This window comes from Leucoraja erinacea, chromosome 37 (assembly GCF_028641065.1).
Source record: "Leucoraja erinacea ecotype New England chromosome 37, Leri_hhj_1, whole genome shotgun sequence".
NCBI classification, from domain to species: Eukaryota; Metazoa; Chordata; class Chondrichthyes; order Rajiformes; family Rajidae; genus Leucoraja; species Leucoraja erinaceus.
In genome coordinates, this window is record NC_073413.1 from 4,274,775 (window position 1) to 4,299,932 (window position 25,158).

General features: G+C 49.5%; 1 protein-coding gene across 1 annotated transcript; it reads left to right on the top strand.

Annotated features, from left to right (window-relative positions):
- Positions 1 to 1,097: 1,097 nt before the first annotated feature.
- On the top strand, positions 1,098 to 23,225 carry LOC129713797 (protein FAM83F-like). Its single transcript, XM_055663103.1, has 6 exons — positions 1,098 to 1,760; positions 11,029 to 11,196; positions 12,853 to 12,974; positions 14,170 to 14,879; positions 19,730 to 21,661; positions 21,958 to 23,225. The coding sequence occupies exons 1-5, from the start codon at positions 1,311 to 1,313 to the stop codon at positions 19,810 to 19,812; spliced, it is 1,533 nt and encodes a 510-aa protein (XP_055519078.1). The 5' UTR covers positions 1,098 to 1,310; the 3' UTR covers positions 19,813 to 21,661; positions 21,958 to 23,225.
- Positions 23,226 to 25,158: the final 1,933 nt, after the last annotated feature.

Below are 25,158 nucleotides of genomic sequence, written 5' to 3' on the forward strand. Positions count from 1 at the left end.
AAGGTGGCTGTCTGTGCACCAGTCTCCCCACGTTAAACAAAGTCACGCACAGGCGTCCTCAGGAGAAGACCGTCATACCCTTTTCGAGTGACCGCCGATGAATCTTTCCATAACCTGTCCGAACTATGAAATGTATCTCCTATCCAATATCCCCGCTGGGAATAAATCTGGGCCACCCTCCAGGAATGCCATGGAAGCAACCTTCATCTGCATGGTTCAAGAAAGAAGGTGACCACTATCTTCCCAGGGACAATTAGGAATGGGTGAAGGAACAGCTTCTACAACAATACAATCACATTGCTGAACTCGGAGTCCCGCCGATAGATTTCTCCGGTCCCTCCGTCCCCGTTGTTTAATTATTCTGTATTTTTTTGATTATTCTGTATCTTCTCTCTTTCTATTTTTTTTATTTCTTTATGTACAACTACTACGGACTGACGCAAAACTGCATTTCCTTGTACTCATACTTGTATTTGTGCGATGACATTAAAGAATTGAATTGAATTATGACGATGGAATTTGAAGCAAAAAGCAAACCACTTTCTAAACGGAAGTGCTTTTGTCGACAAACGACATTCCACAGAGATGATGAAGAATTCCCCAAGAACACTGGCGCAGCGGTAGAGTTGCTTCCTCACAGCGCCAGAGACCCGGGTTCGGTCCTGACCACGGGTGCTGTCTGTACGGAGTTTGTACGTTCTCCCTGTGACCACGTGGGTTTTCTCCGGGTGCTCCGGTTTCCTCCCACACCCCAAAGACGTGCAGATTTGGCTTCTGTAAAATTGTAAATAGACAATAGGCAATAGGTGCAGGAGTAGGCCATTCGAGCCAGCACTGCCATTCAATGCAGTCATGGCTGATCATCTCCAAATCAGTACCCCGTTCCTGCCTTCTCCCCATATCCCCTGACTCCGCTATCTTTAAGAACCCTATCTAGATCTCTCTTCAAAGTATCCAGAGAACTGGCCTCCACCAAACGTTTTTAGTTGTGAGTCTGTGGAATTCTCTGAGGCAGAGAATTCCACAGACTCACAACTAAAAACGTTTGGCTCTGGCTCCAGTTTCCACACACACACACTCAGTGTTGTTCTGCTTAAGAGGTAAGGTTTCATTCTTGATTTGAGACACACCTTTACATAAAATCCTGCCTACTTACCAGTGTGATAGGCCAGTCTAGTTGACTGACAACATCTTACAACAGAGGCTAATTTACTGCCTAACCTGTTTCTGCCTATCCACGTCATCCAGGTAAGTTAGAAGTGGGTCGGAGAGACAGAGAGAGAGAGACAGACAGAGAGTCACCTGGCGACATGGCCGACTCTCAGTTGATGTGTTTGGACGACAATCACATTAACGCCAGCATCAACGATAAGAATCCACAATTCTTTTACTGCGAGTCGCAGCGTTTAGCCCTGGAGGAACTGCTGGTGTCCGGGGCCACGGATTTCGGCAAAGTGACCAACAAACTGGGCGTGAAGGAGTTCATCTCTTCCAAGGAGGCGAGGGAAATCTCCCGGAGCTGCGAGAAGTACAAGGAGGAACGGGGCGACGCTCCCCGGGGCAAGGGAGGGGAGAGCGAAGACTCCCTGACCTACTGGCCGGAGAAGAGCGATGTCCCGATCCCAGACTTGGACATGGGCTGGACGGAGCATGTGGCTTATCGGGGGATCACCAGAGCCACTGTCTACATGCACCCCCCCAAGAACGACGACCCTTTCATCAAGCAACTAGTGAGGACAGCCATCCAAGAGTCGAGGAAGGTAGGTTGAGGAGGGCTCTCTCTAGAGGGCTCTCTCTAGAAACCTACACAATTCTTAAGGGGTTGGACAGGCTAGATGCAGGAAGATTGTTCCCGATGTTGGGGAAGTCCAGGAGGGGTCACAGCTTAAGGATAAGTCCAGGACCAAGGGAGAACTTTTTTCACACAGAGAGTGGTGAATCTCTGGAACTCTCTGCCACAGAGGGTAGTTGAGGCCAGTTCATTGGCTATATTTAAGAGGGAGTTAGATGTGGCCCTTGTGGCTAAGGGGATCAGAGGGTATGGAGAGAAGGCAGGTACGGGATACTGAGTTGGATGATCAGCCATGATCATATTGAATGGCGGTGCAGGCTCGAAGGGCCGAATGGCCTACTCCTGCACCTAATTTCTATGTTTCTATGTTTCTATGTTTCTAATCAGCTTGCCTTTCCTGTAGCAAGCACCCTTGTCACTGCCATTAGAAACATAGAACATAGACAAATTGCAAATTCCTAATTGCAATTACATGGGATGGCGGGACGGTCATATGAGGAAAGATTGAAAAGACTAGACTTGGAATTTAGAAGGATGAGGGGCATTCTTATAGAAACATATATAATAATAATAACTTTATTTATAAAGCGCTTTTAGACAACATCAGTTACCACAAAGTGCTGTACATGGGAAGTCAACAAAAAGTTATTACAAACTACTAAAACCATTAAGATGACAGGACTATAAAAACAGTAAAAATTAAAAGACATTAAAAGCACTAAAACAGGAACAAAGTCTCAGCCAGTGTCGAAAGCCAGTGAATAAAAGTGAGTTTTTAGGGAGGATTTCAAGATGGACAGTGAAGGGGCCTGTCTGATTTATAGAATTATAAAAGGACTGGACAAGCTAGATGCAGGAAAAATGTTCCCAATGTCGTCTACCTTCGATTTTCCAGCATCTGCAGTTCCTTCTTAAACATAGAAAATAGGTGCAGGAGGAGGCCATTCGGTCCTTCGAGCCAGCACCGCCATTCATTGTGATCATGGCTGATCGTCCCCAATCAATAACCCGTGCCTGCCTTCACCCCATATCCCCTGATTCCACTAGCCCCTAGAGCTCTATCTAACTCTCTCTTAAATCTATCCAGTGATTTGGCCTCCACTGCCCTCTGTGGCAGGGAATTCCACAAGCTCACAACTCTCAGGGAGAAAAAGTTTTTTCTCACCTCAATCTTAAATGGCCTCCCCTTTATTCTAAGACTGTGTGGCCCCTGGTTCTGGACTGGACCAATTTTCCTGCATCTAGCTTGTCCAGTCCTTCTATAATTTTATATGTTTCTATAAGATCATCCCCTCATCCTTCTAAACTCCAGTGAATACAAGCCCAGTCTTTTCAATCTTTCCTCATATGACAGTCCCGCCATCGCATGTAATCGCAATTAGGAATTTAATTTGCCATACAGTCGTACCGAAAAAAGCAACAAGCAACGCAGCGCACTGCGATGGAAGGCAGTAACGTATTATCTTCTCCCCCCCCCCCTTCGTCCCAGCCTCTCTGATGAAGACAGGGGCTCTGGTTAAAGCCCAGCTTGCGCAGAGCAAGCTCAAACAAGCAGCAAGCTTTTATTTAGTTGCGACACGAAATGCTGGAGAAACTCAGCCTGTCAGGCAGCACCTCTGGGCAAAAGGAATAGATGACGTTTCGGCATCGAGACCAATTCTTCAGATATTAGTTTTGACTTTGAATGATTGAATAAGTTTATTAGTCAACTATGTACACACATACAAGGAATTTGCCTCGGTGCTCTGCTCGTAAGTAACAACACGTTACATACAGTAACTATTAAGAATGACCACGTCTGGAATATTGTGTACAGTTTTGGTCTCCTAATTTTAGGAAGGACATCCTTGTGATTGAGGCAGTGCAGCGTAGGTTCACGAGATTGATCCCTGGGATGGCGGGACTGTCATATGAGGAAAGATTGAAAAGACTAGGCTTGTATTCACTAGAGTTTAGAAGGATGAGGGGGAATCTTATAGAAAACATATAAAATTATAAAAGGACTGGACAAGCTAGATGCAGGAAAAATGTTCCCAATGTTGGGCGAGTCCAGAACCAGGGGCCACAGTCTTAGAATAAAGGGGAGGCCATTTAAGACTGAGGTGAGAAAAAAACGTTTTCACCCAGGGTGTTGTGAATTTGTGGAATTCCCTGCCACAGAGGGCAGTGGAGGCCAAGTCACTGGATTGATTTAAGGGAGAGTTAGATAGAGCTCTAGGGGCTAGTGGAATCAAGGGATATGGGGAGAAGGCAGGCACGGGTTATTGATTGGGGATGATCAGCCATGATCACAATGAGTGGCGGTGCTGGCTCAAAGGGCCAAATGGCCTCCTCCTGCACCTATTTTCTACGTTTCTATGTTTCCGTGGCACATAAAACATTGAACATTAATAATAAAATATTATAGTTTAAACATGTGAATGAAATAAAATACCAGAGCAAAAGGAGGCTACAGGCATTTGGTCAAGAAAGAACTGCAGATGCTGGAAAAATTGAAGTTAGACAAAAAGCTGGAGAAACCCAGTGGGTGAGGCAGCATTTATGGGTATATATATATATATATATATATATATATATATATATATATATACATATATATATATGGATGCTACAGACTTTTGGTTATTGAGTAGAGCTACTACTCATGGAAAAACTGTTTTTATGTCTGGTAGTGGCGGCTTTGACAGTCGTTTAGTTCAATATTATCACGTGTACTGAGGTACAGTGAAAAGCTTTCCTTGTTGCATGCTATCCAGTCAGTGGTAAGACTACACATGATTACAATCAAGCCGTCCACAGTGTACAGATAGATACAGGATGAAGGGAGTAACATTTGGTGCAAGGTAAAGTCCCATTGAAAGTGGTCTGAGGGTCACTCCAGTTTAGTTTAGTTTAGAGATACAGTGTGGAAACTGGGGGGGGGGGGGGGGGGGGGAGAACATGCAAACTCCACGCAGACAGCAGCCGAGGTCAGGATCGAACCCGGGTCTCCGGCGCCGTGAGGTAGCTGCTCTACCGCTGCGCAACAGCCACCCTGCTCTGCACAGCTCGATGAGATGAGAAGGAATCGCAGTCCAAATCCATTTCACAAGTTATACCACAGTTCTCAAGGCTGTGTCGGATCTGTGATTACGTGTCATAGTTTTTGCTGCAGGGCCTAATTTACAGGCCCTTCCCTCCCTAATTCCAACTATCTCCATTGCCTATCTCCATCCTTAAAAAACATCTTAATTCCCAGCTTATAACCAGGTGAATATTTACATTTCCTCCTCCACACTGGTTCACCATCGGTGTGGGATGGTTTTGTGGTTACTGTTAATAGGAGCCTGAGGTACAAACCAGGGTGACACCAATTACAAAAACAAATCCCACAAAACCAGTTTGAGAAGGTTGGTTCGGACTTGGAAACAAAAGGTTTAGTTTAGTTTGGAGATACCATGTGGCAACAGGCCCTTCGGCCCACCTTGTTCGTGCCAACCATCGATCGCCCCAGCACTAGTTCTGTGTTGGGCTAGTTTTGCATCCTACACACTAGGGGCAATTTTAACAGAAGCCAATTAACCTATAAACCCACACATGTTTAAAATGTGAGAGGAAACCGGAGCACCCGGGGAAGCCCCTCGCAGTCACGTGCAAACTTCACACAGATGAGCTCGGACGCTCCAGCTGCAGCCGCAGTTCCGGTGGACTGGGACATCGGGAGCTCGCGGGTCCGGGTGGAAGACCGCTTTCCGGAGCTCCCGCAACGCGGCTTCTCCCGCCTGTGTCGCGGGGTTGGAACGACACGGAGCTGGGCTGTACATCGACCGGCGCGGCTTTAATGGCCGCGGGACATTCCAGCGCACGCCGGGGGCTCCAACATTGTGACTTTTGGGCCTGGAGCGGGGCCGTACATCGCCCGGCGCGGCCTAAAATGGTCGTGGGACTTACCATCGCCCGCCTGGGGCTTCAACATCGAGAGAGAAATAGTTGTGTGTCTAGTAACAATCATTTTTTGTTTGTATGGCTGTAGAAACAGAGTTTTGTTTGAGCCTCACTGAGGTTCAAATGACAATAAATATTGTATTGTATTGTAGATAGCATCCATACCTGGGAGCAAACATGGGTCTCTGGCGCTGTGAGGCAGCAACTCTACCACTGCGCCATTCCACAGTTAACCGTAAGATTTTCACGAAGTGGTTCGTTGGCGAAGGGGTCGGTGCTGAGGCCGCTACTCTTCACGTTACACACTATATACATGATTTGGATAAGGGGATTGAAGGCTTTGTGGCAACGTTTGCGGATGGCACGAAAATAGGTGGAGGGGCAGGTAGTGTAGAGAAAGCAGGGACTCTGCGGAAGGACTTGGACACGTTGGGAGAGTGGGCAGAGTAGTGGCAGATGGCAAAGTGTGGAGTCATGCAAAGCGTAGCAAAGTGTGGAGTCATGCATTTTGGCAGTAGGAAGAAAGGCGTAGACTATTTTCTAAATGGGGTGAGAATCCAGAAGTTGGAGGTGCAAAGGGAAGTTAATTTGCAAGTTAATTTGCAAGTTAATTTGCAAGTCGAATCGGTAGCAAGGAAGGCAAACGCAATGCTAGCATTTATTTCAAGAGGGCTAGAATACAAAAACAGGGATGTTGAGGCTCTATAAGGCGCTTGTCGGTCCACCTTTGGAGTATTGTGAGCAATTTTGGGCACCATATCTGAGGAAGGATGTGCTGGCTCTTGAGAGGGTCCAGAGGAGGTTTACAAGAATGATCCCAGGAATGAGTGGGCTAACATATGATGAGCATTTGACGGCACTGGGCCTATACTCGCTGGAGTTTAGACGGGTGAGGGGGTACTTCATTGAAACTAACCGAATAGTGAAAGGTTTGGATAGAGTGGATGTGGAGAGGATGTTGCCACTAGTCGGGAGAGTCCCGGACTAGAGGTCACAGCCTCAGAATTAAAGGACGTTCCTTTAGGAAGAAGATGAGGAGGAATTTATTTAGTCAGAGGGTGGTGAATCTGTGGAATTCTTTGTCACAGAAGGCTGTGGAGGCCATGTCAATGGATATTTTTAAAGCAGAGATAGATAGATTCTTGTTAGTATGGGTATCAGGGGTTATGGGGAGAAGGCAGGAGAATGGGGTTAGGAAGGAGAGATAGATCGACCATGATTGAATGGTGGAGTAGACTTGATGGGCCGAATGGCCTAATTCTACTCATTTATGACTTTATGCTCCTCATCAGTGACTGGGCACCAAACCTCGGCCTACTTCAAAATGACGCTTACATCCTGAGACAAAGAAGGGTTAAGTTTCCAGACTTTATATTAAACAAACTTCCTTGTTTAAAGGGAATCAGGTGGTTTTCTCATCGTTGTATAAATATTCATCGTCGGTTCTTTGTAAATTAGGATTACACTCCATTCCAGTGCTGAGTGAAGTCGTCATGGTTACCAGAGTTGTGGAGATTACTAGGCCTTAAACCTCCTGTAGCCTAACCTCCCCCATTGGCCCACGGAACCTGGAAACGTGGAACCGCAGAAGTTGGTTTACAAAGAAAAAGTGCTGGAGTAACTCAGCATCTCTGAGGAGAGACACAAAATCTATCTGGAGTAACTGCAGATGCTGGTTTAAATCGAAGGTGGACACAAAAAAGCTGGAGGAACTCAGCGGGCGAGGCGGCATCTCTGGCGAGAAGGAATGGGTGACGTTTCGGGTCGAGGCCCTCCTTCAGGCTGGTTAGGGAGAAGGGAAACGAGAGATATGTGATGTGGAGAGATAAAGATGAAGTTCCTTCCCATTCCCACACCGACCTTTCTGTCCTCAGTCTCCCCCATTGTAAGTGAGGTTAAATGCAGGTGCAGCAGGCAGTAAAGAAAGCGAATGGTATGTTAGCTTTCATTGCAAAAGGATTTGAGTATAGGAGTAGGGAGGTTCTACTGCAGTTGTACAGGGTCTTGGTGAGACCACACCTGGAGTATTGCGTACAGTTTTGGTCTCCAAATCTGAGGAAAGGCATTCTTGCCATAGAGGGAGTGCAGAGACGGTTCACCAGACTGATTCCTGGGATGTCAGGACTGTCTTATGAAGAAAGACTGGATAGACTTGGTTTATACTCTCTAGAATTTAGGAGATTGAGAGGGGATCTTATAGAAACTTACAAAATTCTTAAGGGGTTGGACAGGCTAGATGCAGGAAGATTGTTCCCGATGTTAGGGAAGTCCAGGACAAGGGGTCACAGCTTAAGGATAAGGGGGAAATCCTTTAAAACCGAGATGAGAAGAACTTTTTTCACACAGAGAGTGGTGAATCTCTGGAACTCTCTGCCACAGAGGGTAGTTGAGGCCAGTTCATTGGCTATATTTAAGAGGGAGTTAGATGTGGCCCTTGTGGCTAAGGGGATCAGGGGGTATGGAGAGAAGGCAGGTACGGGATACTGAGTTGGATGATCAGCCATGATCATATTGAATGGCGGTGCAGGCTCGAAGGGCCGAATGGCCTACTCCTGCACCTAATTTCTATGTTTCTATGTTTCTAAATGCAAATTGGAGGAACAGCGTCTCATATTTCGCTTGGGCAGCTTACAGCTGACAGCCCAGTCGTATGAATATCTCTCATTTCAAGCAAAGATCTTATAGCTATAAGATCTTTGATTTCAAGTAACCCCGGCATTCCCTCTCTCTAACTATCCATCCCCCACTCAAATCGCACTAGCTTCTCATTTTCACCCTACAAACAGCTTACAATCACCTGTTTCCTTTATCATCATTACTTTTTTGTATATCTTTCATTCATTGTTCGTTATCTCTCCACATCACTGTCTATATCTCTCCCTTATCCCTAACCAGTCTGAAGAAGGGTCTCGACCCGAAACGTCACCCACTCCTTCTCTCCAGAGATGCTGCCTGTCCCGCTGAGTTACTCCAGCTTTTTGTGTCTATCTTCGGTGTAAACCAGCATCTGCAGTTCCTTCTTACTCTCAGTATCTCTGGGGAACATGGACAGGTGACGTTTCAGGTCGGAAGGGTTCCGACTGGAAATGTCACCTAACCACGTTCTCCGTGGATGCTGCTGAGATACAGGAGACTTTAGAGATACAGCATGGCCCCCACCTCACCCGGCCCGATGTAGTGCAGCCCATGGAGTGCAGCAGCAGCGCCTCGCCCGTGGCCTCATTGGGCGGCAGCCCGGCCAGCTGACTGACCTTCGGACCTTCGCTTACCGCCGACACCACCACCCCTCCTTCTCATGGCCGATCATCGGTTCACGAGTTGGATGGATTCAAGATTCAAGATTCAAGAGAGTTTTTTGTCATGTGTCCCAGATAGGACAATGAAATTCTTGCTTTGCTTCAGCACAACAGAACATAGTTGGCATGATTACAGAACAGATCAGTGTGTCCATATACCAATAAATATATATATATACACACATAAATAAACAGATAAAGTGCAATGGGCTATTAATGTTCAGAGTTTTGTTTGAGTTGAGTTTAATAATCTGATGGCTGTGGGGAAGTAGCTATTCCTGAACCTGGATGTTGCAGATTTCAGGCTCCTGTACCTTCTACCTGAAGGTAGCAGGGAGATGAGCGTGTGGCCAGGATGGTGTGGGTCCTTGATGATGCTGGCAGCCTTTTTGAGGCAGCGACTGCGATAGATCCCCTCGATGGTGGGGAGGTCAGAGCCGATGATGGACGGGGCAGTGTTTACAACTTTTTGCAGCCTTTTCTGCTCCTGGGCGTTCAAGTTGCCGAACCAAGCCACGATGCAACCGGTCAGCATGCTCTCTACTGTGCACCTGTAGAAGTTAGAGAGAGCCCTCCTTGATAAACCGACTCTCCGTAATCTTCTCAGGACATAGAGGCGCTGATGTGCTTTCTTTATAATTGCATCAGCGTTCTCGGACCAGTAACGATCTTCAGTCTGAAGAAGGGTTTCGGCCCGAAATGTTGCCTATTTCCTTTGCACCATAGATGCTGCTGCACCCGCTGAGTTTCTCCAGCTTTTTTGTGTACCTAAGATCTTCAGAGATGTGCACGCCCAGGAATTGGAAGCTCTTGACCCTCTCCACCATCGACCCGTTGATATAAACGGGTCACCATCCTACCCCTTCCAAAATCCACAATCAGTTCCTTGGTTTTGCTGGCGTTGAGAGCCGGGTTATTGTGCTGGCACCATTTGATCAAACGGTCGATCTCACTTCAATACTCTGACTCCTCTCCATCGGTGATACCCGGGCCAAAACTCCTCACGTTGCGCGGCCCGGGGCCAAAACTCCTCAGCTGGCTCGCCGGCCGGCTGGGCTTTGTGTGTGTAGTCCAGCACCCGGGCCAACTCATCATACACCCAGCCACGGCCGAGTCGGTCAACGGATTGCCGTCGGGAATTTTGACCTTTTGCCCCTTATTTGGGAGTGGGAAAGTTGGCGACCCTGGGTGACACGTCGGCAGAGGAGGGGTGGAGATGGTGAGGGTGAAGGGGGGGGGAGGACTGTACACAATGAGGGGAGGATGAGGTGATTCAGATTCAGATTCAGATTCAATTTAATTGTCATTGTCAGTGTACAGTACAGAGACAACGAAATGCCCGAATAGCGGACAAAAACAGACTGGATAAGCTGATCAGGAAGGCCGGCTCAGTGGTTGGGGCAGAGCAACTAACGGTCAAGCAGGTGGCAGAGGCCAGAACTCTGAAAAAACTAGGCTCAATAATGACCAACCCCACTCACCCACTCCACGCCCTGAAGGTGATCAAGTGCAGCATCTTCAGTCAGAGACTGATTGCACCAATGTGCAAAACGGAGAGACATAGGAAGTCTTGTATACCAGCTGCTATAAGGTTTTATAATGCACAAAAATTTTAACTTATTATGTATTGAAGATATCTGTTGAAATGTGTGGTGTTATGTCTGTCTTGAAGCTGTTGTGGCACTGTAATTTCCTGTAAAGGATTATTAAAGGTTATTCTATTCTATTCTATTCCATTTAGCATCTCCCTTGAAGAGCGACATAGCAAACGATTTGAATAAATAATAATAATTGTCCGGGGGGGGGGGGGGGGGTGGTGATTGGCAGTCACCGAGGTACGTTGTTGAGGTGAGGTGGCAAGGCGAGGGTCTGCAGTAGATAGTGAGGGGGTTTGAGCAAGGTGCAGGGGCTGTGGAAGGAGGAGTGGGATTGGGAGAGTCTCGGGTAGACAGTGATGGGAGGGCGAGTGGGCGCGGGGCGACGTTGGGCGGCTGTGACCCCCCCGTGTGTGTACAGGTGGTGGCGGTAGTGATGGACGACTTCACGGACCGGAACATTCTGGAAGACCTGCTGGAGGCGAGTTACAGGCGCAGGGTGGCCGTCTACATCGTGCTGGACCAGGACAACCTGGACAACTTCCTGGAGATGTGTCGGACCGTGGAGCTGAACCAGCTGAAGATCAGAGTGAGTGGCCGCAGGTGGGGGGGAGGGGAGGGGACATCAGAAGGCTCATCAGTGATTGGAGCAGAATTAGGCCATTCGGCCCATCAAGTCTACTCCGCCATTCAATCAATCTCTCCCTCCTAACCCCATTCTCCCGCCTTCTCCCCATAACCTCTGACACCCGCACCAATCAAGAATCTATCTTTCTCTGCCTTGATATCCACTGACTTGGCCTCCACAGCCGTCTGTGGCAAAGAATTCCACAGATTCACCACCCTCTGACTAAGGAAATTCCTCCTCATCTCCTTCCTAAAGGAACGTCCTTTTATTCTGAGGCTGTGGCCTCTAGTCCTAGACTCTCCCACTAGTGGAAACATCCACTCCACATCCACTCTATCCAGGCCTTTCACTATTCTTCCCTCATCCTTCTAAACTCCAGCCAGTACAAGCCCAGTGCCGACAAACACTCATCATATGTTAACCCACTCATTCCTGGGATCATTGTCGTAAATCTTTTCTGGACCCTGTCTGGAGCCAGCACATCCTTCCTCAGATATGGTGGCCAAAATGCCTCACAATACTACAAGTGCATGATCCACCACTCCCTTCCAACCCCATCCCTTCCAACTCCCTCCCTGCCATCCTCATCCACCCTACACTCCGGCCCTCCATACAAGCCCACCTTCCATTCCACACTCTCCCAAACGCCCTACGCTAGGGTTGTCAACTTCCTCACTCCCAAGTAAGGGGCAAAAGGCCAAAATAAGGGACAAATTCCCAACGGCAATTTGTTGACCCATTCGGCCGTGGCTGGGTGAATGATGAGTTGGCCCCGGGTGCTGGACTGCACACAAAGCCCAGCCGGCCAGCGGGCCAGCTGAGGATTTTGGCCCGGGCCGCGTGCAGAGTCCGGCGCCCCGTCCAACTCGTGAACCGATGATCGGCCGTGAGAAGGTGGTGGTGTCGGCGGTAAGCTAAGGTGCGAAGGTCGGACAGCTGGCCGGGCTGCCGACCGACCGGCGGGGCCACGGGCGGGGTGCTGCTGCTGCGCTCCACAGGCTGCACTACGTCAGGACGGGTGAGGCGGGGGCCGGACGCGGCGCTCCGACCCGACAGTCCCCCTCGACCCGAGTAGTAGCCGTCGAATATGGGACAATGGTGGTCCCGTACGGGACAAATGTCCCGGCTAATACGGGACAGTTGGCAACCCTACCCTACGTTCCAACCTCCGAGCCTCAAGATCCACCACCCTCCACCTCATCCTTCCTACCCTCCATCATCCAACACTCCCTACAGTCCAGCCCTTGTGTGTCATAATCCACCACCCTCTATCTACCCCCAATCCCAATCCCTCCATTCAACGTCGCTACCTCCCTGCACCAACCCACCCTCCGCAACCCTCATCGCTCTCCCCCCCTCAACTCCCTGCCGTCCATCCAGTCCTCCCTCCAACCTCGCCCCCCTCACCCCTCTCTTCAGACACAGCCGCCTCTCTCCGGGCGTACGGACCTTCATCCCCCCCCCAGACACTCTGAAGATGACCCCTTGTCCATTTGCTGGGAGGCCGGAGGGTCTACTGGTGTGTGTGTGGGGGGGGGTCTGTGTCCCAGCAGGGTGGAGGGGTGGTGAGGCGGAGAAGGAGTATCTGCTGCCCAGACACCTCTCCTTCCACTACAGAACATTCGGGTCCGCTCCCTCGGCGGCACCGGGCTCTACCTGACGGCGGGACACCTGAAGGGCACATTGAACCAGAAGTTCATGATCGTGGATGGTGACAAAGCCTTCTCGGGCTCATACAGGTAGGTAGCTGGGTCTGCTCCCTATCCCACCCCAGGTACATTGTCCCACCCTGCCAACCCAGGAGAGGCAGAGCAGACTAGGCTTGTGTGTGTGTGTGCATTTGTGTGTGTGTGTGGGGGCATTGTGTGTGTGTGTGTGTGTGTGTGTGTGTGCGCGCGTGTGTGTGTGTGTGTGTGTGTGTGTGTGTGTGTGTGTGTGTGTGTGTGTGTGTGTGTGTGTGTGTGTGTGTGTGTGTGTGTGTGTGTGTGTGTGTGTGTGTGTGTGTGTGTGTGTGTGTGGGTGTGTGTGTGTGTGGGGGGGTGTGTGTGTGTGTGTATGGGTGTGTGTGTGTGTGTGTGTGTATGAGTGTCTATATATGGTGTGTGTATGTGTGTGTGGAGGGTGGGTGTGTGTATATGTATATATGGTGTGTGTGGTGTGTGTGTGTGTGTATGGTGTGTGTGTGATGTGTGGGGTGTGTGTGTGTGTGTGTGTGTGTGTGTGTGTTGTGTGTGTGTATCTGTACCAGAGCCACTGTGTGTGTGCCGATGTTGTCCTTGCCTTTGTGTTGTGTGTGTGTGTATCTGTGTGTGTGTCTCTCTCTGTGTGCTGCGTGTGTGTGTGGGTGTTTGTGTGTGTGTGTGTGTGTGTCGTGTGTGTATGTGTGTATCTTTGGTCGTGTGTGTGTGGGGGTGTGTGTGTGTTGGGGGTGTGTGTGTGTGTTGGGGGTGTGTGTGTGTGTGTGGGGTGTGTGTGTGTTGGGGGTGTGTGTGTGTGTTGGGTGTGTGTGTGTGTGTGTGTGTGTGTGTGTGGGGGGGTGTGTGTGTGTGTGTGTGTGTGTGTGTGTGTGTGTGTGTGTGGGTGTGTGCGTTTGTGTGTGTGTGTGTTTGTGTGTGTGTGGGTGTGTATGTGTGGGTGGGTGTGTGTGGGGGGGTGTGTGTGTTGTGGGCGTGTGTGTGTGGTGGTTGTGTGTGTGGACATTGTGTGTGTGTGTGTGCGTGTGCAGCGTATGTGTGAGTTAGTGTGTGTGTGCATTAGTGTGTGTGTATGTGTATTGGGTGCGTGTGTGTGTGTATGGGGCCCACCATCCTCTCCTCCCCTTCCCTCTTTGCCCCCAGTCTCTCTTGTCTCCCCTCCCCCTCTATCCCTTCTTTCTCTCCTGCTCTCCACCTCCACCCACTCACCTCTGCCCGCCTCTGCCCGTTGCCCCGGCAGCTTCACCTGGAGCAGCGCCCGGCTGCACCGCAGTTCTCTGGCCCTGTTCACGGGCCAGGTGCTGGAGGCCTTCGACAACGAGTTCCGCGAGCTCTACGCGAGCTCCGAGGCCGTCGACCTGCACGGCCGCCTGGGCATCGAGCGCTCGCTCCTGGACGCAGCCTCCGCCGCCCAGCTCCCGCCGCCCCGCTCCAGCGAGCTGCGGCCCAAGTTCTACCACCCCAAGTACCTGCTGGCGATGGAGGGGATACGGCGAGCTGCCTCGGACAACCAACTGGCCACCGACAAGGCCGAAAACAAGGAAAAGGCCTCAGAGCGGACCCTGAACCGCCGAGACTCCCGCCGGGGCACCATGAAGGATAGCAAGAAGGAGGACGATGGGGAGAACGGCCAGGCCGTCCGAGACTGGCTACTGAACAACGACGTGAAGGGGCTGGAGCACCCGGAGCCATTGGAAGACCTAGTCCCGCCCAGCAAGATGCCCAACGGGGACAAGGGCCTGGGGGGCAAGGACCTGGGGCCCAAGCTCAGGTTCCTCGACTTCAGCAGGGCCTTTGGCACCAGGTCGGCACAAGGGCTCGGCAAGGACAGGCCGGATCCGCCGGAGGAGGCCTCCAGGAAAGGCAGCAAAGGCAAGAAGAAGAAAGAAGAGGCGGCTAAAGGAACCAGACTGAGCCCAGAGGCTGAGGCCCAGGACAAAGCCAATGCAGGTAAATAAACCCTTGGAACTAGAGGTGGAGAGAGAGATAAAGGGAGAGAGGGAGATGGAGAGAGAGATGGAGAGAGAGAGATGAGAGAGAGAGACATGGGAGAGAGAGATGGAGAGAGAGATGGAGAGTGATGGAGAGAGAAATGGAGAGAGTGATGGAGAGATAGATAAAGGGAGAGAGAGAGAGAGATGGAGAGAGAGTGATGGAGAGAGAGAGAGAGAGATGGAGAGAGAGATGGATAGTGATGGAGAGAGAGATGGATAGTGAGAGAGAGATGGAGAGAGAGATGGATAGTGATGGAGAGAGAGATGGATAGTGATGGAGAGAGAGATGGAGAGAGAGTGATGGAGAGAGGGAGATGGGGAGAGAGATAAAGGGAGACTGAGATGGAGGGAGAGAGAGAGAGATGGAGAGAGAGGGAGATAAAGGGAGAGGGAAAGGGGAGAGAGAGAGAGAGAGATGGAGAGAGCGAGAGGAGAGAGAGAGATGGAGAGAGAGTGATGGAGAGAGAGACAGAGATGGAGAGAGAGTGATGGAGAGAGATGGAGAGAGAGTGATGGAGAGAGAGATGGGGAGAAAGATGGAGAGAGAGATGGAGAGTGATGGAGAGAGAGATGGATAGTGATGGAGAGAGAGATGGAGAGAGAGTGAGAGGAGAGAGGGAGATGGAGAGATAGATAAAGGGAGACAGAGAGCGATGGAGAGAGAGATAAAGGGAGAGACAGAGACGGGGAGAGAGAGAGAGATATGAAGAGAGAGATGCGGAGAGAGATGGGGAGAGAGATAGAGAGGGAGAAGTGAGGGGAGAGGGAGAGAGAGAAAGAGAGAGAGAGAGAGAGAGAGAGAGAGAGAGAGAGAACAAATATACCTTGCAGACAGGGCAGCACGCTGGTGCAGCAGTAGGCTGCTGCCTCACAGTGCCAGAGACTCGTGTTCGGTCGTGTCCTCGGATACTGCTTATGTGGAGTTTGCACCCTCTCCCTGTGACCTTGTGGGTTTTGTCCGGGTACTCCGGTTTCCTCCCTCACTCCAGAGTCGTGCGGGTTTGTAGGTTAATTGGCCCTCTGTAAATTGACCCTGGTGTGTAGGGAGTGGATGAGAAAGTGGGATAGCAAGAACTGGTGTGGGCAGGTGATCGCTGGTCGACGTTGGGCCGAAGGACCTGTTTCCATGCTGTATCTCTAAACAAAAAAATGGAACTAAAAATCTATACTAAAAACTTGAAACTAAGTTATAAAACTAAACTCAAAAACTAAAACCTTAAACTAGAAACTAAAACTAAAACCTAAAATTAAAATCTAGAAATCTATACTTAATTAAACTAAAGTTCCAGACACTGAGAGGGTTCTGCCGAGGCTGGAGTTCCATCATCCAGCGAGAGGGCCTGAAGCATCGGGCTGCCATAGCAACGACTGCGGAGACCTCACTCAATAGGCCCGACCATGTGTGAACAAGAGTAAGAGGACTGGACTTTGCTGCCTTCTCTCACAGTGGGAACCATTGCGGGGGGATGTCTTTCTGTTTATTGTTAAATTCTTTAATGTTGTGCCTTATTTTTATTGGTGTGCTGCAAATGGCCAGTCAAGTTTCACTTTGTATCCTTTGTATAGTTTTATAAGATTGTAGCTTAACAGTTCCAGAGAAATAGTCCAAGGTCCGATTTCTGCAACGAGGCAGATAACAGAGAAGAGAATGGGTGAGCAATTGTTGCGGATGTTAATAGATCCTCTTACAGGATCACCGCACGAGACTCGGGCCCACACCGGCACAATTTACGTCACAAAACCATGCCACAACATTTTCTCCATGGGATCCACACCAAACGTGGACTCTTTGGCCTTTTTTTTTTTCAAACAGCGATTCCTTACTTCTAGATTCTCCCACATCTTGAAGAAACATCCAGTCTTCATCAAGACCCATGAGGATCAAGCAGAGGCTATCCTAGACTGCCCAGCCATTCCCTGTAAGGCCATTTACGATACCAGTACCTCTGGTCGTGGTACTGCCCATGTCCACAACCGCCCATTCTCTCACCCACTGGCATCTATTTGTGCTGCTAGAATTTGGATCTCTTCAGTGTCATCCCCATTTGCTTCAGTGTCATCTGCTGGTCTGTGTCCCTCTCCGTCTCTGTCTCTGTCCGCTCTCTCTCTTTCCATCTCTCTCTCTCTGTCTGTGTGTCTCTCTCTCGGCCTCTCTCTCCCTGTCTCTTTCTCTCTGTGTCTCTCTCTGTCTGTGTGTGTGTGTCTCTCTCTCTCTCTCTGCCTCTCTGTCCGTGTGTCTCTCTCTCTTTCTCTCTCCGTGACTGTGTGTCTGTGTCTCTCTGTTCATTCTCTGTGTCTCATTCTGTCTATCTGTCTGTCTGTCTGTCTGTCTGTCTGTCTGTCTGTCTGTCTGTCTGTATGTCTGTCTGTATGTCTCTCTGTATGTCTCTCTGTCTGTGTGTCTCTCTCTTGGTCTGTCTCTCCATGTCTCTTTCTCTCTGTGTCTGTGTGTGTGTGTGTGGCTCTCTCTCTCTGCCTTTCTGTCCGTGTGTCTCTCTCTCTTTCTCTCTCCATGACTCTGTGTGTCTGTGTCTCTCTGTTCATTCTCTGTGTCTCATTCTGTCTGTGTGTGTGTGTGTGTCTGTCTGTCTGTCTGTCTGTCTGTCTCTCTGTATGTCTCTCTGTATGTCTCTCTGTCTGTGTGTCTCTCTCTTGGTCTGTCTCTCCATGTCTCTTTCTCTCTGTGTCTGTGTGTGTGTGTGTGTGTGTGTCTCTCTCTCTGCCTTTCTGTCCGTGTGTCTCTCTCTCTTTCTCTCCCCATGACTCTGTGTGTCTGTGTCTCTCTGTTCATTCTCTGTGTCTCATTCTGTCTATGTCTGTCTGTGTGTGTGTGTGTCTGTGTCTGTATGTCTCTCTGTGTGTGAGTCTCTCTCTCTCTCTCTCTCTCTCTGTGTCTACATGTGCGACTGTGTGTGTCCATGTGTGTGTGTCCAGGCCCACCACCTTTGCTTCCAGAGACTTTCTGGATTATCCGTTTTTGCCGGACCAACGGAGGTCACTGAAAAAGTTCCTTTTATAACAATCAAGCAGGTTCGCTTCTGAATAAACAGACAACTCACAATACGTTTGGTTAGACCAGTCCAAAACTTATCATCGGCCGACGAAGGTGGTAAGGAATCCTGAGTCAAGTGAGCAAGTACGTTCACTTGGCTGTCCTTGGTCTATAGGATCTTTGCTCTAAACCACAGAATTACATTGTATTATGTAGTGTTTTATTGCCACCTTAGCACATTCCACAAACATTAGTCATAGTCAGAGGTACAGAGAATACACAGAATACTACAGGATGCATCACATCAAAGGCATCTTGGTACAAGGACTTTACATATCAAAGGCATCGGACATTTGGTACGAGATATCTTACATATTAAATGCATCGGCCATTTGTCAAATGGGATCAATCTGGGCTTCCTCTCGTCAAATGGTAGACAAATGTTATAGTAATTCATTATCTCACTAGATAGCAACCTGAGGCAAGCCCACACTTGCCTTTCTGTATTAATCTACTGGAGAAAAGCCTGATTTGAGACTGGATATAAGCTGTAAACCGACCCAGGAATCCATTTAATATTTTCTTATATTTTTAACATCGCGGCCTCCGAGAGGAATGGAACGGTACCGAGACGGTCCGCCTAGGCCGTCTTTATGGGCCTCAGAAGCCGGCTGTGGGAACGGATCTGCTGGCTACAGCAGGGCCGGAGTTCCAGAGCCTCGGCCACAGGGGGGCAAATTCCACCCGCCGCGTAAGCCCCGATGAGGCCGAGATCGGCCGACTCACCCAGCCTGGGCCCCACAATTTCAGGTGGGGAGGGGGGACATCCATGGGGGGAGATTTCAAGTGCACTCTGGTAATTTTGTCCGGATGGAAACATAGAAACATAGACATAGAAAATAGGTGCAGGAGTAGGCCAATTCGGCCCTTCGAGCCTGCACCCCCATTCGATATGATCATGGCCGATCATCCAACTCAGTATCCCATCCCTGCCCTCTCTCCATACCCCCGTGATCCCTTTGGCCACATCTAACTCCCTCTTAAATATAGCCAATGAACTGTGGCCTCAACTACCTTCTGTGGCAGAGAATTCCACAGATTCACCACTCTCTGTGTAAAAAATGTTTTCCTCATCTCGGTCCTAAAAGACTTCCCTCTTATCCAGAGAGTGGTGAATCTCTGGAACTCTCTGCCATAGAGGGTAGTTGAGGCCAGTTCATTGGCTATATTTAAGAGGGAGTTAGATGTGGCCCTTGTGGCTAAGGGGATCAGGGGGTATGGAGAGAAGGCAGGTACGGGATACTGAGTTGGATGATCAGCCATGATCATATTGAATGGCGGTGCAGGCTCGAAGGGCCGAATGGCCTACTCCTGCACCTAATTTCTATGTTTCTATGTTTCTATCCTTAAACTGTGACCCCCAGTTCTGGACTTCCCCAACATCGGGAATAATCTTACTGCATCTAGCCTGTCCAACCCCTTAAGAATTTTGTAAGTTTCTATAAGATCCCCCCCTCAATCTTCTAAATTCTAGCGAGTACAAGCCGAGTCTATCCAGTCTTTCATCATATGAAAGTCCTGGATTCACAGTTCCAGAGCCCCAGCCCCAGGAGGGGCAAATTCCACCGAACGGGCGCGGAAGTCCCGATGAGGTCGAGATGAAGCCTCACCCGGCCTGGGGCCCACAATTTCGGGGGGGGACAGGATCCCGGAGATTTCAAGTGCACTCTGGTAATTTTGTCTGGATTGAAGGAGGTACCGGAAGCTGTTCTTATTGCTGCTCCAGCTAAAGCCGTTTCTCTCGTATTTTCCAGGGAAGTCAAGTTCCTCGTTCCTCGAAAGACAAGTCAGCTCCGTCACCACCAAAACTAAACGGGACAAGTGCCGGGTATCGTGAAGAATCGAGGGCAAAGTCGTGCTGCACGGAGTCAGGCCCTTCGGCCCCGTGGACCACCCAATCTCACTTTATTCTCCCCACGTCCCCATCATCTGCCCCTCCGCCCCGAGATTCTCCCACCATCACTCGTGCGTTTTGGAGGACGCGGAGGATAGCAACGCCGTCACAGTGAGAAGGTGCAAAGCCCGTACAGACAGCGCCCGAGGTCGGGATTGAACCTGGATCGTTGGAGCCCAACCAGGTTTAGTTTAGTTCCAGTTTAGAGATGCACCGCGGAAACAGACCCTTAGGCCCACCGAGTCCACGCCGAGCGGCGATCACCCATTCACACGCTAGTTCTATGCTACCCCACTTTCTCACACACTCCCAACACACCAGCGGCAATTTACAGAAGCCAGTTAACCTACAAACCCGCACATCCTTGGGATGAGGAAACCAGAGCACCCAGAGAAAACCCACGCGGTCACAGGGAGAACGGACAAACTCCATACAGACAGCACCCATAGTGACGATCGAACTGGGGTTTCTGGCGCTGTGAGGCTGCAAGTCTACCATCGCGACACTGTAGTCGAGGTGGGGACGGGCACAAATTTGGAGACGGATTACTGAGGGATTTGCTTCTTTCAGCTGGTGTACCAGTTTGCATGTTTCCTTCCCTCGCTGGTCCTGTTGGCAACCTCGATCAGTTGCGACCTACCTGAGGTGCTCAACACTGGTGCTATAAGGTCATAAGTGATGGGAGCAGAATTAGGCCATTCGGCCCATCCAGTCTGCTCTGCCATTCAAGCATGGGCACTCCATCTCTCCCTGCTAACCCCATTCTCCTGCCTTCTCGCATAACCCCGTACAAATCAAGAATCTATCTATCTCTGCCGTAAAAATATCCACTGACGGCTAAAAGTATCCATAGTAGTCTGTGGCAAAGAATTCCACAGATTCACCACCCTCTGACTATGCAAATTACTTCTTATCTCCTTCCTAAAGGAACATCCTTTAATTCTGAGGCTGCGCCCTCTAGTCCTAGACTCTCCCACTATAGTATCATTGGTGGAAATCTCCTCCCCACATACACTCGTCGGCAGTGCCTTGTGGACAACAGCACCCCGCCATGGCAAAGTGAGGAACTGCAGGCACTTGGAACCGCAGATGCCGGCTTACGGAAAGAAAGGACAAGAGGTGCTGGAGTAACTCAGCGAGTCAGGCAGCATCCTGGCGAGTCGAGGCTGTCTCCCATTCCCCCCCCACCCCCCCAGAGAGGGAGATCGTGGAGAGAGGGATGGAGGGACAAATCGGGGAGTTGCAATAGCTGCAACGGGCCTTTGTGGTCAACTGCAGGAGAGCGATAGGTGGGTACAGGTAGCTGGTTGGATAAAATCCCTCACTATTTGAATCTCTTCTATCAATATATAACATTTTTTGTCTTTTCACCTCTGGCCTTTGTCCAACCGGCTGCCTGTCAAAACACCCCCTCACCTGTATCCACCCATCACTTCCCCGTGAGTTGGTCCACTCCCACCTCTCTTCCAGCTTTCTCCCACCTAAAAACAATCAATCTGAAAAAGGGTCCCAACCAGAAATGTCACCTATCCATGTTCTCCAGAGATGCTGCCTGGCCCATTGAGTTACTCCAGTACTTTGTGCCTTTTTTTTTGTAAACCAGCATGCGCAGTTCCACAGGTCAAGAGATTGTGTGCTGCACGGAGACGCTACAGTAGACTTGCTGCCTCGCAGCACCATCCCGACTACGGCCGCTGTCTGTTCAGAGTTTGTACGCTCTCCCCGTGACCGCGTGGGTTTTCTCCGGGCACTCCGGTTTCCTCCCACACTGCAAAGAAGTGCAGGTTTGTAGGTTAAACATAGAAACATAGAAATTAGGTGCAGGAGTAGGCCATTCGGCCCTTCGAGCCTGCACCGCCATTCAATATGATCATGGCTGATCATCCAACTCAGTATCCCGTACCTGCCTTCTCTCCATACCCCCTGATCCCCTTAGCCACAAGGGCCACATCTAACTCCCTCTTAAATATAGTCAAGGAACTGGCCTCAACTACCCTCTGTGGCAGAGAGTTCCAGAGATTCACCACTCTCTGCGTGAAAAAAGTTCTTCTCATCTCGGTTTTAAAGGATTTCCCCTTTATCCTTAAGGTTAATTGGCTTCGGTAAAATTGTAAATTGCCCCTAGCGTGTAGGATAGTATTGGTGTACTGCGTGATCGCTGGTCGGCACAGAATTGGTGTGCCGAACTGCCTGTTCCCGCGCTGTATCTCCAAAGTCTAAGGCATCGCTGTTCTTTCTTGGGAGAAACAGAGAAACATAGAAAATAGGTGCAGGAGGAGGCCATTCGGCCCTTCGAGCCAGCACCGCCATTCATTGTGATCATGGCTGATCGTCCCCAATCAATAACCCGTGCCTGCCTTCTCCCCTTATCCCTTGATTCCACTAGCCCCCAGAGAAAAGGTGCAAGGATTAATGACGTACTTGTGCATCTATTTCTTGGGATCCTTATGGAACTGGGACCCAAAAAGAGTTAGCAAGGACCCAGGGCAAGTATAGATGGTGCCAGCGCCCATCTGGAGGGTTACTGGGTAAGCCCCATCATCTACAGACCGCAGCCAGTACCCGTGGGACCTCAGGTACAAGTAGAGCTGGAACTTACTTGAGCAGAACCCAAACGTGTTGCACTTGCTTCAAATCCCAGAATCACTGTCAGTATTTTAAGCTGTTCCGCATTCAGAGCCTTTCAAAATTATAGATGACCCCCCCCCCCCTTCCCAAATAGTGGGAATAATTGCTTGAAGCTTAGCTATTTTTGTACATGGGACTTGGAGTTGGGTCTGACACAGGATGAAAATGACCCACTCAGCAAAGATTAAAAGCGACCCAAGACTGTTACATGAAGTTTGTATATACATGTATTATTATGCAGGTTCACCACCCATTTTCGGGCACCCTGGCTTGGTTCCCGAGGCTTGTGTAGGATTATCCGTTTTGCGAGACCAAGAGGAGTACAACGCTACTGGAACGGTCAGCCTAGGCCGTAGGGGGGCCGAGATACCGGCGCCTCGGAAGTCGGCTATGGGAACGGATCTGCCGGCTCCGGCCGGGCCGGAGTTCCAGAGCCCCGGCCGCAGTGGGCAGATTCCACCCGCCGATCGCCCGCGGAGGTCCCGATGAGGTCGAGATCGGCCGCCTCACCCGGCCTGGGCGCAACATTTCCGGGGGGGGGATTTCAAGTGCGCTCTCCTAATTTTGTCCCGATTAAAGGGATCACCAGTTGCCGGAAAATCGTCGGTGGACTTGTGCTTTAAAATAAAAATGCGAATGTTCCATTAAGGAACAACTTTACACAAAATATCAAATGCAAATATTTTGTATATTTCTGTAATTATGTTTAATAAAGTATATTTTAAAGATATTTGGCCCAAATGATTTAATGGTGGCTGTTTTGGGGAGCAAATTCTGAACCATTAGAAGGAATATTCCAAAAAATTGAAATAAGTACCGCAGATTCACAGCTGGAAAGCCAACATTTGTATGTCTCCTATTTTAGGTAGCTAACCTTCAAACAACCCCCCCTCCCCTTTTCTCCTCCCTTTCCTGTGCTCCGTCTAGATGGGAATACAATTCTCCCATTTCCCCTTCCCTCCATCCCCTTCCATCTATATTCCCTCCTCCAGCCTCAAATTTCACGCCTCTTCTATCTTTATCTCACAATGTTTAAAACATAGAAACATAGAAAATAGGTGCAGGAGTAGGCCATTCGGCCCTTCGAGCCTTCACCGCCATTCAATATGATCATAGCTGATCATCCAACTCAGTATCCTGTACCTGCCTTCTCTCCATACCCCCTGATCCCTTTAGCCACAAGGGCCACATCTAACTCCTTCTTAAATATAACCAATTAACTGGCCTCAACTGCTTTCTGTGGCAGAGAATTCCACAGATTCACCACTCTCTGTGTCAAAAAATAATTCTCATCTCGGTCCTAAAAGACTTCCCACTTTGGTCTTATCATCTCTGACCTTTGTCCAACCATCTTCCAAGCAACACCCCTACCCCCCTCACCTGTATCATTTGCCTTTATTGTCTTCCCTCACAATGGGAAACGTTGATTCTGCTGTGTGGGGGTGTTCGTGTTAAATTCTATCGTGTATTGTGTTATTTTTATTCGTATGGCTGTATGGTAATTCAAATCCCACTGTACCAATTGGTGCATGTGATAATAAATGTAACTTGAACTTGAACTTGCCGAGCTTTATCCTGCCCACACCTCTATTCCAACTTTCTCCACAAAGTCTGAAGCATGGTCCTGACCCGAATCATCGCCAATCAACTGAGTTACTGCAGCACTATGTGTCTATCTTTGGCATAAACCAGCATCTGCAGTTCTTGCCAATTTCACAGTTTTTATCCCTTCTTTATCGCCTCGTCCCCAGCCAACAATGGACCATTGTGGGCTCCACCTTTCCTGAGTCATCGATGCCAGCTCTGCTTTGTTCTGCTCCTTCCCATACCTCTAGACGCCCCCCCTCCCTGACTCTCGACAAAGGGTCTTGACCCAAAGTATCACCTATTCCTTTTCGCCAGAGATGCTGCCTGACCCGCTGAGTTACTCCAGCATTTTGTGCCTATCTTCACTTATCACTTGCTAAGGCTTTGTCCTGACGCCAAAAATAGACACAAAATCCTGGAGTAACTCAGCGAGACAGGCAGCATCTCTGGAGAGAAGGAATGGGTAACTTTCGGGTTGAGACACTTGTTGACCCAAAACACCCATTCTATTTCTTTAAATCTCCACATCACTGTCTATATCTCTCATTCCCCTTATCCCTAACCAGTCTGAAGAAGGGTCTCGACCCGAAACGTCACCCATTCCTTCTCTCCAGAGATGCTGTCTGTCCCCCTGAGTTAGGACTGTCTTATGAAGAAAGACTGGATAGACTTGGTTTATACTCTCTAGAATTTAGAAGATTGAGAGGGGATCTTATAGAAACTTACAAAATTCTTAAGGGGTTGGACAGGCTAGATGCAGGAAGATTGCTCCCGATGTTAGGGAAGTCCAGGACAAGGGGTCACAGCTTAAGGATAAAGGGGAAATCCTTTAAAACCGAGATGAGAAGAACTTTTTTCACGCAGAGAGTGGTGAATCTCTGGAACTCTCTGCCACAGAGGGTAGTTGAGGCCACAGTTCATTGGCTATATTTAAGAGGGAGTTAGATGTGGCCCTTGTGGCTAAGGGGGATCAGGGGGTATGGAGAGAAGGCAGGTACGGGATACTGAGTTGGATGATCAGCCATGATCATATTGAATGGCGGTGCAGGCTCGAAGGGCCGAATGGCCTACTCC

Excerpts from the sequence above, each read along its gene's own strand:
- LOC129713797 (XM_055663103.1), top strand. The coding sequence starts at position 1,311 with ATGGCCGACTCTCAGTTGATGTGTTTGGACGACAATCACATTAACGCC. Across the intron at positions 11,197-12,852 it reads TGAACCAGCTGAAGATCAGA|AACATTCGGGTCCGCTCCCT; the intron begins GTGAGTGGCCGC and ends CTTCCACTACAG. Across the intron at positions 12,975-14,169 it reads GCCTTCTCGGGCTCATACAG|CTTCACCTGGAGCAGCGCCC; the intron begins GTAGGTAGCTGG and ends TTGCCCCGGCAG.